Source organism: Notamacropus eugenii, chromosome X, assembly GCF_028372415.1.
Source record: "Notamacropus eugenii isolate mMacEug1 chromosome X, mMacEug1.pri_v2, whole genome shotgun sequence".
In the NCBI taxonomy this organism is placed as follows: Eukaryota; Metazoa; Chordata; class Mammalia; order Diprotodontia; family Macropodidae; genus Notamacropus; species Notamacropus eugenii.
In genome coordinates, this window is record NC_092879.1 from 74,313,140 (window position 1) to 74,328,225 (window position 15,086).

At 37.3% G+C, this 15,086-nt stretch overlaps 1 protein-coding gene across 2 annotated transcripts in view; it reads right to left on the minus strand.

Moving 5' to 3' along the window:
• Positions 1–15,086, minus strand: part of ABCB7 (ATP binding cassette subfamily B member 7) — a 97,349-nt gene that overhangs the window by 36,244 nt on the left and 46,019 nt on the right. For both annotated transcript variants that reach the window (XM_072626404.1, XM_072626405.1), the window contains exons 3-4: positions 14,857–14,943; positions 7,816–7,935 (exon numbers count right to left, since the gene is read on the minus strand). In XM_072626404.1, coding sequence (XP_072482505.1) covers positions 7,816–7,935; positions 14,857–14,943 — 207 coding nt within the window. The remainder of the gene's footprint in view (positions 1–7,815; positions 7,936–14,856; positions 14,944–15,086) is intronic.

The following is a 15,086-nucleotide window of genomic DNA, read 5'->3' on the forward strand; positions in this document are numbered from 1 at the left end:
CTTTCCTGAGGTCACCAGAAAACTGGTATCCCAGCTGGGAGACCATAATGTATGGTACCGTACCATAATGTCTCAGCTATCAGAAAGAAGAAGCTATGGCTGGCTGTGTCCACATTTACGTCCCACCCCCACAAGTGGTCAAACCCAACTCAATTACACAGGGGCAACAACCCCCAGCTTCATTTTTTTGACTACTTAGATGGAGAACAGGGATATAACTGCAAAACCACTGTCAGTGACCTCTGAGGCATGATAGGATTTTCAGAAAGGGATAAAGTACAGATTCTACAAATTATCAAACAGTATGCTTAATGTTGAGTCAGAAATACACGTAAATTGATTATTAAATGGATAGTTCATGAGCACTTATAAAGGGAAGCAGTGATAACTAGAAGACAGCATGTGTTCAATAAGAAAAATTAAAGACACGCTAGCCAAATTTCCTTTTATAACAATAAATAGGCAGCTAGGTGGACAGTAGATAGAGTACTGAATTTAGAGTCAAAAGGATCTGAGTTCAAATGCTGCCTCAGACATTTATGGCCTATGAGACATCAAGCAAGTCAGTTAACTTCTCTCAGCCTTCAATTTTCTCATCTGCAAAATGAGGATGACAATAATGGCACAGGGTTGTTGTGAAGCTTAAATGTGACAATATATGCAAAACCTTCTACCAATTTATACAAATGTTGGCTATTACGCTATTATTATGTTACTAAATTGGTATATTAGAGAAATACTCTAGATATAGTATACTTTGATTTCAAGGCATTTGACAACATTTCTGATGAGATTCCTGTGCAGAAGATATAAGCTCCATTAGAGCAAAGGCATTTGTGCTCTGCACCCCTAGCACTTAGCACATTGTGTTACACATATGCATTTAATAAAAGTTTGCTAATTTACTTATTGAAGACAGAGATCCACAATTAAGTGGATATGAAATGGTCAAATAAGTACACCCAAAGAGTAGTGATAAATGGACCAAGGTCAACCGAGGCAGAAGTCCACCTAGGATAGTGCCACAAGGATCTCTCCCTGGTTCTATTCTGTTCAACAATTTTATTGATGATCATGGTATAAAAAGCATGTTTATTAACTTTGCAAGTGACACAAATTTATACATGATAATATATTAGCTGATAAAAAGATCAATAGGTTGAAATGATGATCAAATTTATTAGGATGAAATAGAAGCGAGATAAATGTAAAGTCATGGACTTGGATTCAGAAGGACCAGAGGGGTTACACAAAAGCAATAGAGGGGGACAGTGTTCGATGGACTCAAAAAGAGTAAACAGTACAATATTGCAATTAAAAAAATGATATAATTCCAGACTACATTTATTAAGAGACATATAGTGTCTAGAATAAAGCAAGTGATAATCTCTCTACACTAGACTGCAGTCACAGCATATCTACAATACTATATTCAGCTAGGAACACATCTGAGAAAGAATATTGGATGTGCTCCAGTTTGTCAAAGGAAGGTCTTCAGGATGGTGTGGGGACTGGAAGTCATGTTGTATAACGGTTTCTTGTGGGAACCGGAGGTGCTGAGCCTAAAGAGAAGCCTTAAAACATCACTTCTGTCTGCAAATATGTGAAAGGTTGTCATGTGGAAGAACATTCTACTCAACCCCAGAAAGCAAAATGATGAACAATGTGTGGAAGCCACAAGGAAGTCAACTTTAGAAGAACTTACTAATGATTAAAAAACGAAATAGGCTGCCTCAGTTCTCAGAGGCAGAGAGGATGATGACTTGTCAGGGATATTGTAGGAAGGATTCATGGGTCAGAAAGAAGTTAGAATAGATGACCTCCAACATTCCTTCCAACTGAGATTCTTTACCATTTGAAGTCCTCACAGTAATTAATCTCTTCCTTGGTAGCCTGCCATATCTAATGGCTCTCTAGCTTGTACTGCCAGAAAAGAATTGCCGAGTTTTCATCTAAATACTTCTGGACAAGCAGAAGTAAATCCCTTGTTCCTCTATTTAACAACCTCTCAGGAAAAGAAGGTGATGGTGGAAAATTAGGCACAGAAAACACTAAAGGAAGATTTGATGGAAACTAGTAGATAGAGAAAAGAAAGAAGTGAATCAAGTATTTGGGCAATTCCCTTAAAACGGAGGGAAAAACTTCATTAAAGTAAGGACTCCTGTGAAGAAAAATAAACTCTACTGAATTCCAGTTCCATCAACATGAATCTTCCTTCTCTACTTTTAAAAATTTTGGAAATTAACTCTGTGCATACAGCTATTTTTATTTCTCATACGAAATTATCCTTCTGGTTTAGAAATAAATATATAAATTTCTTCCTTTTGAGGAAATGGAAAAGAGATTTTAAAAAAAGGAGCAGTCTTAGCAGAAAAAAAAATCTGTATAATTGAGTGCTTAGGACATATGGAAAGGGAACTAAGGAAAGGAAGAAGCATTTATGAAGCACTTACTACGTGTTAGGCACCGTGCAAAGAGCTTTACAAATAGCAGTTCATTTGATCAGAGCGTTTTCAAATCACAGTTTGGGGAAGGTAACCAATAGATTTAAATCGTTTGCACAAATAATTAACAAACAGAAGAATCTATATTAAAGATAGACCAATTTTACAAGGAATTTGTTCAACCGTTCTCTATTTAACTATTAACTTAATCAAGAAACTACAAACTTAACAAAACAGAGAAATAAAGACTGGAAATATGTTGCAGGATCAAGTAAGCTTGATTTAAACCGAGGGTGAGGCCAGCTGAAAGCTAGCTGCTACAATATTCACAAAACAAGCCTGCTTCATTTTATTTCACAGCTCTGCTACATAGAGACAGAAACAAATTAAACACAGAAAAACAACTGACTGACACAGTCTTCAATGTACTAAGTTATGAGATGAAAGTCCCCCAGGAGTGGAACAATTTAAAAGGTCTCATCCACTTTTCTCTATGTTTAATGAACCACCCAGTATTACCAGCAGGAGTTTTTGTGACAAGTGAAGCAGCTTTTTATTAAAATTCTTCTATTAATGCAGTCTTATCACATTATATCCTACAATTTGTCTGACCAAAGGTTAACAAGGCTCCTGGACTAATGAGGCGATGTGAGTTAAAAACATTCCAGGATACAAATCAGTTTTCCCAATTAATGGCTTTAGGAACTACTGCAAAGGAGATATATTCCTTTCTCAGAAAGGGTACATTTCACCACATTTTTCAAACCAACATAATACAACTTTGGAAGAGATGCATTGAGATTGTAGCTAAAGGAAAAAGGGTCGGCAGACTCAAATAAAAATCAAGCAGACTGGCATTACCAGTACAATTAGAGGAACAAGGATGAATGGTACCTTTAGTTAATGAGAATCAGAAAACAAGCAAGTCTGCCTCAGTTTATATTATTATAGCATTCCAGAAAAGCTGAATGTAGATCACATTTCTGTAAATCATATCTTTCTTTCAACTTAAGCCACTAACTCAAAGATGTTTTGTTTTCACTTCTGACTGATCTCGAAGGCCGTGGGACTTTGACTTTATTTTCTGTTTGCAAGTTTAAAAAAAATGTCCCTTAAATGCCACTCTAAAAAAATTCAAAAATCAAGTATATTATATGCCATTTCACTGTTCAGTTTAATAATCCTCAAATTAAGAACAATAAAAAGGAAATAAATTCAATCTGACAATTGAAAAATATATTGAACAATGACTTAGCTCTTCTCAGCAGTACAATGATCTAAGATTTATGATGAACAGAAGGGCTCTCCACCTCCAGAGAAAGACCTAGTGAACTGAAAGGTATGAAAGTGAAAGCAGATTAAAGTATACTTTTTTAAACTTTATATTTCTTGGGGGGTTTTTTGTCTGTGGAAATGTGTTTTGTATGACTGAACATGTATAACCTACGTTCAATTATCTGCCTTCTCAAGGAGAGGGTAAGGGAGCAAATTGAGAACTTAAAATTTAAAACAAGAATGTTAAAAAACTGTTTTCACATGTAATTAGAAAAAAATAAAAGGGCAAAAAGACAGAACAATAACAAAAAAATCTATCTGATTAAAAACTGTAAGCAATGCATTGGAAACAAGTAAAGTATACAGGATGAGCTGTGGTCTCTCATCAGTAGAGTTAGCATGAGCACCAATGAAATCCAAAAATTGAAAGAGAACAAGGCAAAAGAGTAACTAAAAGGTAGCATGGTTGGATATGCCAAGTGTCAAGCTTGTGGAGAGTTCAAATATATAAAGATATAAAAAAATTACTCATTCATATGGCACTAATAACAGTGAGGCTATTAGTTGGGGTGCATCCCTTTCTTCCTTCTGTTTCCCAAATTCACAGTATTCAGAGCTGGAATGAACTTTTAAAATCTAGCCCAACCCTTTCATTTGATAACCAAGAACACCTAGAAAAGTCACTGACACACCAGAGAGACCTAAGATGAATCATGCTTTGGAGACCCACTAGCTACGTATCCTTGGGCAGGTCACTTTAATCCACTTGGCCTCAGTTTCCTCAATTGTAAAATGGTGGCCACAGCAACATATCAAGTATTTATCAAACTGAAAAAGTGACATCACCATCAGAAGTGACTTAGCAAATTAATTTTTTTTCAGACTCTACTACTCAAAGTTGAAATGACAACTTCATAAGTATACTTCTGTGATAGTTCTTAGACAAATCATATTGGATAGATTCAATTAAAAAGTGTCTTATAAATGTTAAGTAGCACCTTCATCATTTACCTTTCAATTTATACCATAGAAGTCGTTCTTCTCAGTCCATTACTCATATTATTGCTTCTTGAATTAGTCTATTCTTCCAAGATATGAGTGGAGGGGGAATGAAGGGGCATGATTGAGCTGAAAGAATTAATCTGGAGTAAGAATTAATGGCTTCATTCTGAAAATATGATAGATGCCCTGGAGTGTGGCTAGGAACTTCCTGTCTTTTGCTTAGTTAAAGGATTATTTTAAAAATGTGATGAAGGTATCTTTTTTTTTTTTAAATAAAATCTCCTTTCTAAGATTCATCCCTGTTGGAAAAAATTTACTTAAGATTTAACTTAATCTAAACTTAAAAGTACTTGGAGAAATAAAGTGCAATATAAAATTTGAAGTACCAGTTGGATAAAAAAATTCTAATAGAACATAATGCAGAAAATACCCAAGAAAAGATCCCTAGTGCTCAGCATGGTGCCTGGCACAAGGCAGGTGCTTAATGAACGCTTATTGACGGATTGATTGATATTTGCCAGCCAACCTACTAACAAGCTTTTTACAACACACAGAATTCTCTCAAGTTCAACAGTTAGAGCAACATGCCAGTAATTGAGTTTCAAAGCACCAGGTAACCGACACTCCACATAACCTAGGGGGTCCACTTCATCCTGAAACTGTTACATGTTAAAGCATGCATGGTACTCGATTGACTGGAAAGAGATGACACGGTACAGCGCAAGAACATTGGGCCTGCAGTCTAATGACCTGCGTTATAGAACCACCAGTTAGATATTTACTAGAAGCAGCTGGTGGCAAGGTAGATAAAGCACTGGACCTAGAGTCAGTTCAAATCCAGCCTCAGATACTTTCTAGAGCAAGTCATTTAACCTCTGTCTCAGCTTCCCCATCTGTAAAATAGGGATATAGCACGTTCCCTAGCCCCCAGGGTTTTTGTGAGGATCAAATGAGATAACATATGTAAAGCATTTTGTATCCCACCAGCTGGGAGACTTTGAGTAAGTCTCTCTAGGCTTCAACTTGCATTATCTACTTCACCAGGTTGTTATGAAGAAAGTGTTTTATAAATCTTAAAATACTATATAAAATGAACAATTATTATTATTACACATGAACAACATACTTGCAATGCTACCTAAAATTGTAACAGTAGCATCAAGGGTTGGAACAATGACCCTTAAGGTTGAAACATGGGCATTAAATATACCAAGATCAATGCAGAATCTGGGGAAAGAGTGACTACAGACTACTCCCCCAAACACTCTCGGCTCAGTGGAATGGCCAAAATATAAGAAATGGCAACAATGATCTTCCTCTATGCGCTGCTAACACCAGTAGGCAGGGTCCATGACGCTGTGCTTTTTTTGGCTATTTCAAAAGAAATTAAGCATGCTGTCTAAATGATTTCCTTTCTTGCATCTTATCTGTTTGATGAAATGATACTGACTTCCACTCTGTAGATATTTATATTAAATATCTATAGATATTTTAGCCACCTAGGAAGTTAGCTTATATCTAAGGTCTCTACCTCGAGAAGATTCTACTCCCAATCATTTTGCTCTGACCAAAATAGCTGTTTTCTCTGAAGAGCAAAGGAATCTACATTTTGAAGGATCTGAACTTATTCCTTAAAAACAAACCTTCCTGCAAATATCATTAGTTAAAACTCCTTGTGAACAACTTTGTCGATCTTGTAATCTGTTCCCCTTTGCTCTACACAGTCTAGAAAAGCATAAACATAAATTTACCTTTAACTCATCGGTTACTAAAATGCTAAAGGTTAAATCATCACTCAGAATTTATCTGAAAGCTAAAAATTAACTTTATATAACTCATATGTAAAATACAGAATTGCTGCAAGTATGGTGCTAACTGTAATATTATTACAAGGCTTCAAAATATTGCACTGCTAGTTATTGAAATCAGACTGCTCGAACTCTCCTGTCCCTTGGACTTCAACAAACAGCCTACAGCATGGATTATCTCTCTGTTGCTTGGCAACCTGAGGAAAGGCTAAAGTAGAGCTCAGAAGCACTAAGTACTAAACAGGGAGATGGATGGGGGGAAATGGGTCCCAGCAAGGAAAAATAGGTGGCCCTAGTGAAGAAGTAAATAAGAAATAACTTTGAAAATAGAAAATGTTTTATCCAAATACTTCGATGCAGCCGTCAAAGGACAATAATATCTATTTATCTAATAACATTTGAAAATGAAGTTCTATCATACAAGTTAATTTTCTAGATAAAAGAAGCTCACACCTTTCAGTCAAAACTTTGGTTTTTTATGTAACTCTAAGATGTATGTTATACTTGGTCTGCTTTCTCAAACTGAGAGTTATAATATAACATAACCTTTTCTGATGACTCACAGTATTTATCATACAGGCATCTTGTAATAAAACAATCTACCTTGTAATAAAAAAAATCAATCAACAAGCATTTATTAATTGTCTAACACGTGTTAGCCAGGGGCTTAAAGCTATAAATACAAAGAGTGAAACATTCCCTACTTGAAAGGAATTTACATTCTAATGGAGAAGACAACAGGCACAAATAGCATTGTCTGTGCTCACATCACATCTCTAGTTGAGGTTTTCTCTTCCCTCCCTTGGTGTTAAACTGTCAGCTACATCTCCTTGTTGTCTCCAGCAACGGATTTAATTACCCTTCCGATTTGTTTTGTCTAATCTATTGTGAACTAGTGAACAATAAACCCCAGAGTTTATAAAGCTCGGAGTGAGGGCCTCTGAAAATAATGTGCATGGGCTTTATTACGGCTATTGTCCTTTTTCAGAGTTTGTGAGTGTGCTGGAGGAGGCTCCTAGAAGCCTGGCCACCAGAGAGTGAGTCTACCGCTCTAGGAATAATTTTGATAGGATTCATGTAAATAGTCGTAATCCCCTGTGTCACCTATCATGGGTTTCCCATCGCTGGCAGCCGGCCGGTGCCTGGTTATAGATGCTGCAGAGAAGCCTAGATGGTTTCTGAGGTATCTCTCAGCTCTGCTTCTCTGATCCCAAGGGCTCACTGCTAGAATGCAGCAGGGAGTTGCTAAGTTACAAGAATAGCCACTTCAAGTTCATCTCTCTTACCTTAGCACTTGCTAATAAGCCCAAAGAAATGGCAACTCTAATTCGTAGATCGGGTCTATCCTCCGGCCATACATAGGAAAGCATTACTTTGAGGATTTTTTGGGTATCGACATCTTTTAGCTGTTTAAAGAAAAAAAAAAGAAAAAAATTCAGATGTAATTTCAAATGAAAATATGTTTCAATATTTGAAACATTTGCACAAATATTAGGTAATTTAAGGGGAACAACACTATAACTATCACTTATTCGGAATCTAAATCCAACATTTTTCAAAATACTGAAATGATTTTAGGAAAAGTAAAGCTATTCCAAAACATTTTTTTTTAAACTAAAGGATTTCTCTTAATTTTAAAAACTGAAATACCAATCTCAGATCCTAACCTATTCTAGAGAAGGTCAAGAGGGAGGGAGATTATCTTCATTAGATCATCAGAAAATTCCATAAAACCATAGGGAAACGTTTCCATGTCAAAATATATGTATTCTGGAGTTCTTTCGTTTTTAAAATTTCTTTTTATTTCCAGTTACAAATTCCTCCCTCCCTCTACTCCATCCACCATCCATTGAGATGGTCAGAAATATGATATCCATTACATACATGAAGTCATGCAAAATATATTTCCACATTAGCTGTGATCCTCCATCCTCCAAAACAGAGAGAAAAGAATATCCTTCAATCTGCATTCTGAGTCCATTGGTTCTCTGTCTGGAGGTGGATAGCATTTTTCATCATGAGTCCTTTTAATTTATTTCATATGTCATTTAGAATACTTCAAAGTCCTAAGTCACTTCTCATAATAGAACACAGCACATAATTCAGCAGTGTGGGATCTAGCACTGGCTGAACACAGCCAAGTAACAACTTCACCAACACAGTCTGCCAGCTGCGCTTGGCAATCCTGACCTTAACCCGATTTGCTTCATGAAACTCAGACCTTCACTGCCTTTTCCTCACTAGCTCCAATAACTCCAACAAATCACTTTCCTTTACTTCAAAGTCTAGGAGCATAAATGAATGAAAGCAATCAAAGACACGTACACCGGCGATGCTCAAATTGGGGTGGAACGGAGGAGGGGGCGCACTAGTGCATATTAAAGCAGTGACTGAAGCTATGTTTCAGCAAAAGGTGATTAAAGTTACTTGATTTCAAGCAGGTTTTTCCATTAAGAAGAGAAAAATATGTACTATATAAAGGAAACCATAAATTGCACGTAGCATATTCTGCTGGTAGTTTCACAAACTATATTCAAGAGTCTATTTCTGTCAGTTTGCTGAGTACAGTCTGCCATAAATAAGATCAATGTCATACTGTACTGAAAACAGAAGAAACTACAGTCTACTGCTGCTTTAAACCCTTATGGCAACATTAATATTAAATACTGAAAGTACACCAAGCAAAATGAAATCAAAAATATGTGTGCGTACACATACAAACACAGGCACATCTAATAGACAAATAAGAACGCTAATAAGTAGAGAAATGTCTTTTGCTAAATAGAAGGGAACTATCATTTTACAATTTATTTTTCCAACCATACTATTAATAAATCAGTATCATTTTGGTGCATTTAGGAAACAGAAAAGGACATTTCAGTTGCTTAAGCATTTTATGAGTACTGGAAGCCTTATTTTTCTTGGTGAATCAACAGCAAAAAGCCCCTGCCCTGCAGGGCTATAGGAAGCTCTCTCTCTTGTCAGGGTCTCCTACAATACACACCAATAAGGACACAGAGAACTTATGGCTAAAAGCAAGAAAATTATTCTAGTTGGGTTAATTGTGCATAAAATGTCACCACTTCATTTAACAAAATGGGTTCCAAAGTTGTGTAATTATGCATTATGAATCCATTAAGCTATAAGGTACATGACTTCAGTTCTAGTTCAGGTAAAGTACAGTACAAAGCTTAAAAAAAAAAATTTCTCCTTTTGAAGCTAAGGCCAAATCTAAATCCAATAAGTGAATGGAGGGCATTTAAAAAAAATTCATATTCTATACTCCCCACCTCTTTTTATACATCCATACTTCCATACACATATACATCCATACATATAAAAGGAAGAAGATGAAGAAAGGGAAAACAACATTATTGTTTTTAAAGCTATGGCTTTCAAGAGGCACTCAGGGCACTGAAGGACCTGGCTTGGGGATTTTTCCTTTGAAGAATTCCACAGCAATTTCTCTCTGATGCACAAAACCGAAATTGGTGGAATTGAGCTTGGGACACACAATATACCATGTTCTAAAACCAGCACAGCTAATCCCTTGGCCCTGGACATCCAAGAGGAATACCTAAGGGAATCCAGAAATGGAAGGGGGAGAAAACCATTAAAATAATAGCCTTTCCATAGCACTTCAAAGTTCCCAACGCATTTTACATATATTATCTGATTCTGACAACAACCCTGGGAGGCAGGTGGTATTATATGCAATTGAGACAGAGCTTAAGTGACTTGCCCATGGTCAGACAGTTAGGATTTAAACTCCAAATACAGCACCATGCCACCTATCTGCCTCTAGGAAAGAAAAGAACAAGTCTGAGACTAACTAGACGTCACTATCTCATCAGTTCATTTTTTCAGTTCGAACTAACCAAAAAAGCAAAAATAGAAGAGACCATTTTCAGACTGAATTCTTAAAAATAAAAATGGAGGAAAGGGAAAAGTCGTCAAAGGTAGTGGCAAGAAATTGGATTCTTTGAAAAACAATGAGTAGGCTGAAGGAGCTCTAAATCATGTGCCTTTAACTTAGCCTACTAGTAGAAGGCCAGTAATTCCTAGAGGTTGTCCCTTTTATATTAATATAATCACCATGAACACAGTAACAGGCACAAGGTAGGCCTAAATCCACCATCATATTTGTCCACTGATTTATCAATCATCTGCTGTGTGCCAAGCACTGTGCTAGTAAGAACTGAGGATATTAAAAAAAGGCAAAAAGACAGTCCCTGCTCTCAAGGAGCTGACATTTGGTGGGGGGGGGGGGGGGGGGGGGAATGAAACAACACAGAGAATGGAATGGAGGTAATGTCAGAGACAAATCACTTGTATCAGGAGGCGGGCAGAGTGTCATTCCCACAGTTCAGCAAGGCCAATTCAAGTAGAGTGGGAAGAGACTTGTCTAAGGGAAGCCAAACAAAAAGTTATCGGAATAGTCAAGTGTGAAGGGACAGGGACCTGCAGAAGGGTGGTGTCAGTGTCAGAGGAGAGAAGGGGCTTATATGATATATGAGATATTGTAGAGGCAGAATAAACAGGACTTGGAAACAAACTAAATGGGGGCGGGGGGAGGTTTGAATGCTAGTGAGAAGTCTAGGGTGTCACTGAGGTTGTGAGCTTTGCTAACTGGGAAGATGATGGTATCCTCAACAATAAGACGAAAGTTAGGAAGAGGGGAAGGTTTGAAAACAAAGATAATGAGTTCAGTTTGTGGACATGCTGAGTGTCTATGAGGCATCTTGTCTGAGACATTCAAAAGGCAGTTGGAGATACGATACTGAAGGTCAGAACAGAGGCTAAGGCTGGATAAATAGATCTCAGAATGATATAAATAGAGATAATAACTGAATCCATGGGAACTGGTGAAATCACTAAGTTAAAAGAGAGAGAACCAAGGCCAGAACCTTGGGAGACATTCCCAGTTAGTGGGCAGGATTTGGATGAAGACTCAGCAAAGAACACTAAGAAGGAGCAGTCAGAAGGCAGGAGAATCAGGAGAGGTGAATGTTGTGAAAACGTAGAGAGAATGTAAATCAAAACAACTCTGAGGTACCACATCACACCTGTCAGATTGGCAAACATGACAGAACAGGAAGATGATACATATTGGAGAGGATGTGGGAGAGTTGGAACACTAATTCATTGTTGGTGGAGCTGTGAGCTCATCCAACCATTCTGGAGAGCAGTTTGGAACTATGTCCAAAGGGCTACAAAAATGTGCATACCCTTTGACCCAGCAATATTGCTTCTAGGACTGTATCCTCAAGAGATCATAAAAATGGGAAAGGGTCCCACATGTACAAAAACATTTATAACAGCACTCTTTGTGGTGGCCAAAAACTGGAGATCAAGGGGAAGCCCATCAATTGAGGAATGGCTGAATAAATTATGGTATATGAATATAATGGAATACTATTGTGCTGTAAGAAATGATGAACAGGAAGACTTCAGAGAGGCCTGGAAAGACTTATATGACCTGATGCTGAGTGAAAGGAGCAGAGCCAGGAGAGCCTTGTGCACAGCAATGACCACAGTGTGCAAGAGTTTTTTCTGGTAGACTTGGAACTTCATTGCAATGAAAGGACTTAAAAAATTCTCAATGGTCTTTTAAGGCAAAATGCCTTCCACATCCAGAGAAAGAACTATGGAATTCAATCGCAGAATATAGTAGATCATTTTCTTGTGTGTATTACATTTGGGTTTGTTATATGATTTCTCCCATTCATTTTAATTCTCCTACACAGTATGACTATAATGAAAATGTATTTAATAGGAATGTATGTGAAGAACCTATACAAAATTGTATGCCATCTTGGGGAGGGAGGGGAAAAAAATCTAAGTTATATGGTAGTGATTGTAGAACACTGAAAATAAATAAAATTAATATTAAAAAAAAAATAAAAGAATTTTTAACATTCAAAAAAAAAACCATAGAGAGAAGAGAGCAGATGAAGAGAGTGTCAAAAGTTAAAGTCAGGAAAGATAAGGACTGAGAAAAAAGTAATTAGATTTGACAATTAAGAGATTAATGGTAACTTTGGAGAGAGTAGTTTCAGTTAAATGATGAGGTAGGAGCCAGACTACAAAGAGTTAAGAAGAGAGAGAGAAGAAAGGAAGTGGAGGCAACAATTAACCTTAACAAGGAGTTTAGCCACAAAAGGGAGAAGAGATAAAGGATGAGAGCTAGAAAAGATGGATGGATTCAATGAGGTCTTTTAAGAAAGGGGGAGATATGAATGAGAAAGTCTAAGAGTCTTTGAATTTCCCATTCTTTATGGTGGGGGAGGTTACTTTTTTCAAAGTTAGAAAAAACCTACAATGTTGATGACTATATTAATTAAGAGAGTCTGCAATCCAACTGCACCACTCTGTAGAAACGGACACTAAAATCTTATCACGAACAAACTTGTCGAAGTAAGAGTGGAACTCTCCTCACCACCCTGTTGCCACAGACACAATCACAACAAGAGCCCAACAGGGTCCTATTTTTTGTTGTTTTTCTTGCGGCTTAATGGCTTTAATTTCAAAACTGGCTGGAACTAACACTTTCGGCATCATTAGCAACTGAAAGAAAAGTTGGTGGGCCCCATGTTCCATTGTGGAACGGAAACAGAATTAGAATGTCAAGTTCTAACCCTAATTCCATCATGTTTGCATGAAGAATAAATTGATAAGAATAGTCTTAACCATATGTTGCTATTAAAGCTTCTTAACAATATGGTGCTATTACCTGCTAGCTTTAATCATAAAGAACTGAGCATTTCAATTCAATTCAAGAGCCTCCAAGGTAAAGGAAGCTAAGGCGTATATATAAATAACTACGCTACAAGGACAAACATAGAGGGCTTGCTTCAACACTCAGTTCAAGGTGCCGCCTTCTTCAGTCACCCGAACTGCTACCATCTTGCCCTCTACTTTGTTCTCATCTTGTATGTAACCAATATATGGACTCTGTATATACCTATATACGAGCCTATCTCCTCCCATTAATATGCAGAGGGGATCTTCACCACTTTTTTTGTATGCCCTGTGCTTAGTACAGTGCTGGCACATATTAAGTGCATAATAATTGCTTGTTGATTTTTTTTTTTATTGACTTAATGTACGGTTCTCTTGTCCCAGTCTACAACATCCTAGACGATCCCCATAGCTTCTTAGGAGGAAGATACTACTAGTATCAAACAACATTGAGAGGAGAGACAAGGAAATGATTCTCCAATTCAGTCCTTTTCACCAACACTGCCAAAGCTCTAGTTCTGTCAGGACACTGGGCCCAGCTGAAGGAGAGAGAAAAGGAATGAGAAAGATGATAAAAGGAAAAGAGAAGAAAGTATGCTACTAGTATAGTATGAATCTACTCAAAAGAAATGGAGTGAAAATTCCACCTTTCCAAAATGAAATGAAGGTCATGATGTTAATGCCATCCCACTCATAGCCCGGACTCTACATAACATTGCAGTGGGTGCTACTGCTTTATTTTGTCTACATGATTGTAAAGGGATGGAAGATAGAGCATCTGATTTCAGGAGATCCTGGCAGGAGAGAAATGGATTTGCCATCTGGAGACCAACATTCAAACGTTTGCTCTGCTACCTCATCTTAGTTGTATGACCCTGGAAATGTCTGGACTTGAGGATCTTCATTTGTAAGATGGAGATAATAACCACCAAACTACCCACCTCACACAGAGTTGTGATGAAGAAAGCACTTTCCAAACCCAAACATGTAATTTAGACCTAGAAGGATCCTTAGAGATTATCTAGGCCAGCCTCCTCTTTCTACAGAAAAAGCACCTGGGGCTAGCCAAGTCACACCAAAATAGCAGAGCTGGGATTTGAATTCACATCCTAAATGCAAGTCTATTATTCTATTAGACCACATAAAATGCTATGTAGGTGTGAGTTATTATTATAATTAATTCTACACAAATAAATTAATAGATATGGAAAAGAAGGGAAAAATCAGATTAGGCTTCAAAGCAAACTGACCAGGGGAAAAAAACCATGCCATAAACCTTACCTGAATATGTTATGACGAATTAACCACCTCACTGACAAGGCTGGCTTCAACAACCACCATTAATGTGATATTACAAAACTAGAAAGTTTTAGGTTGAAAACATGGACCATCAACTGATACTAAGGTCTTATCTAGACAACAAACATCAGATCTGTGGTTTGGCAATATACAAAAAACTATAATTAACTGGACTGGCCATATTTTTCTAGGACAGAAATAGCATAAAAGACTCTTCATGATGCATCTTATATATAAAGAGAAACATGAACTAGAACTCCCAGCAGCATTTATTGACTTCCTCTTACCCCTTCTTTTGGATCCGTATGAAGTCCTCCTCCTGCATGACCATGCCAACACGTTCTCTTTTCTATCAAGGGCCACGCCTGGCAAGCCTGGTTGAATATGACACCAATCAGTGGGTGAGTTATTTAACAATCTCCTGTTTCATAAATGCTAGAAGCTGCCTTGGCTATCCTAGTGAAATGATCATTAGTAAGTGGAATTTGAATTTGATTCAAGTTCAGAGGCTGATTTC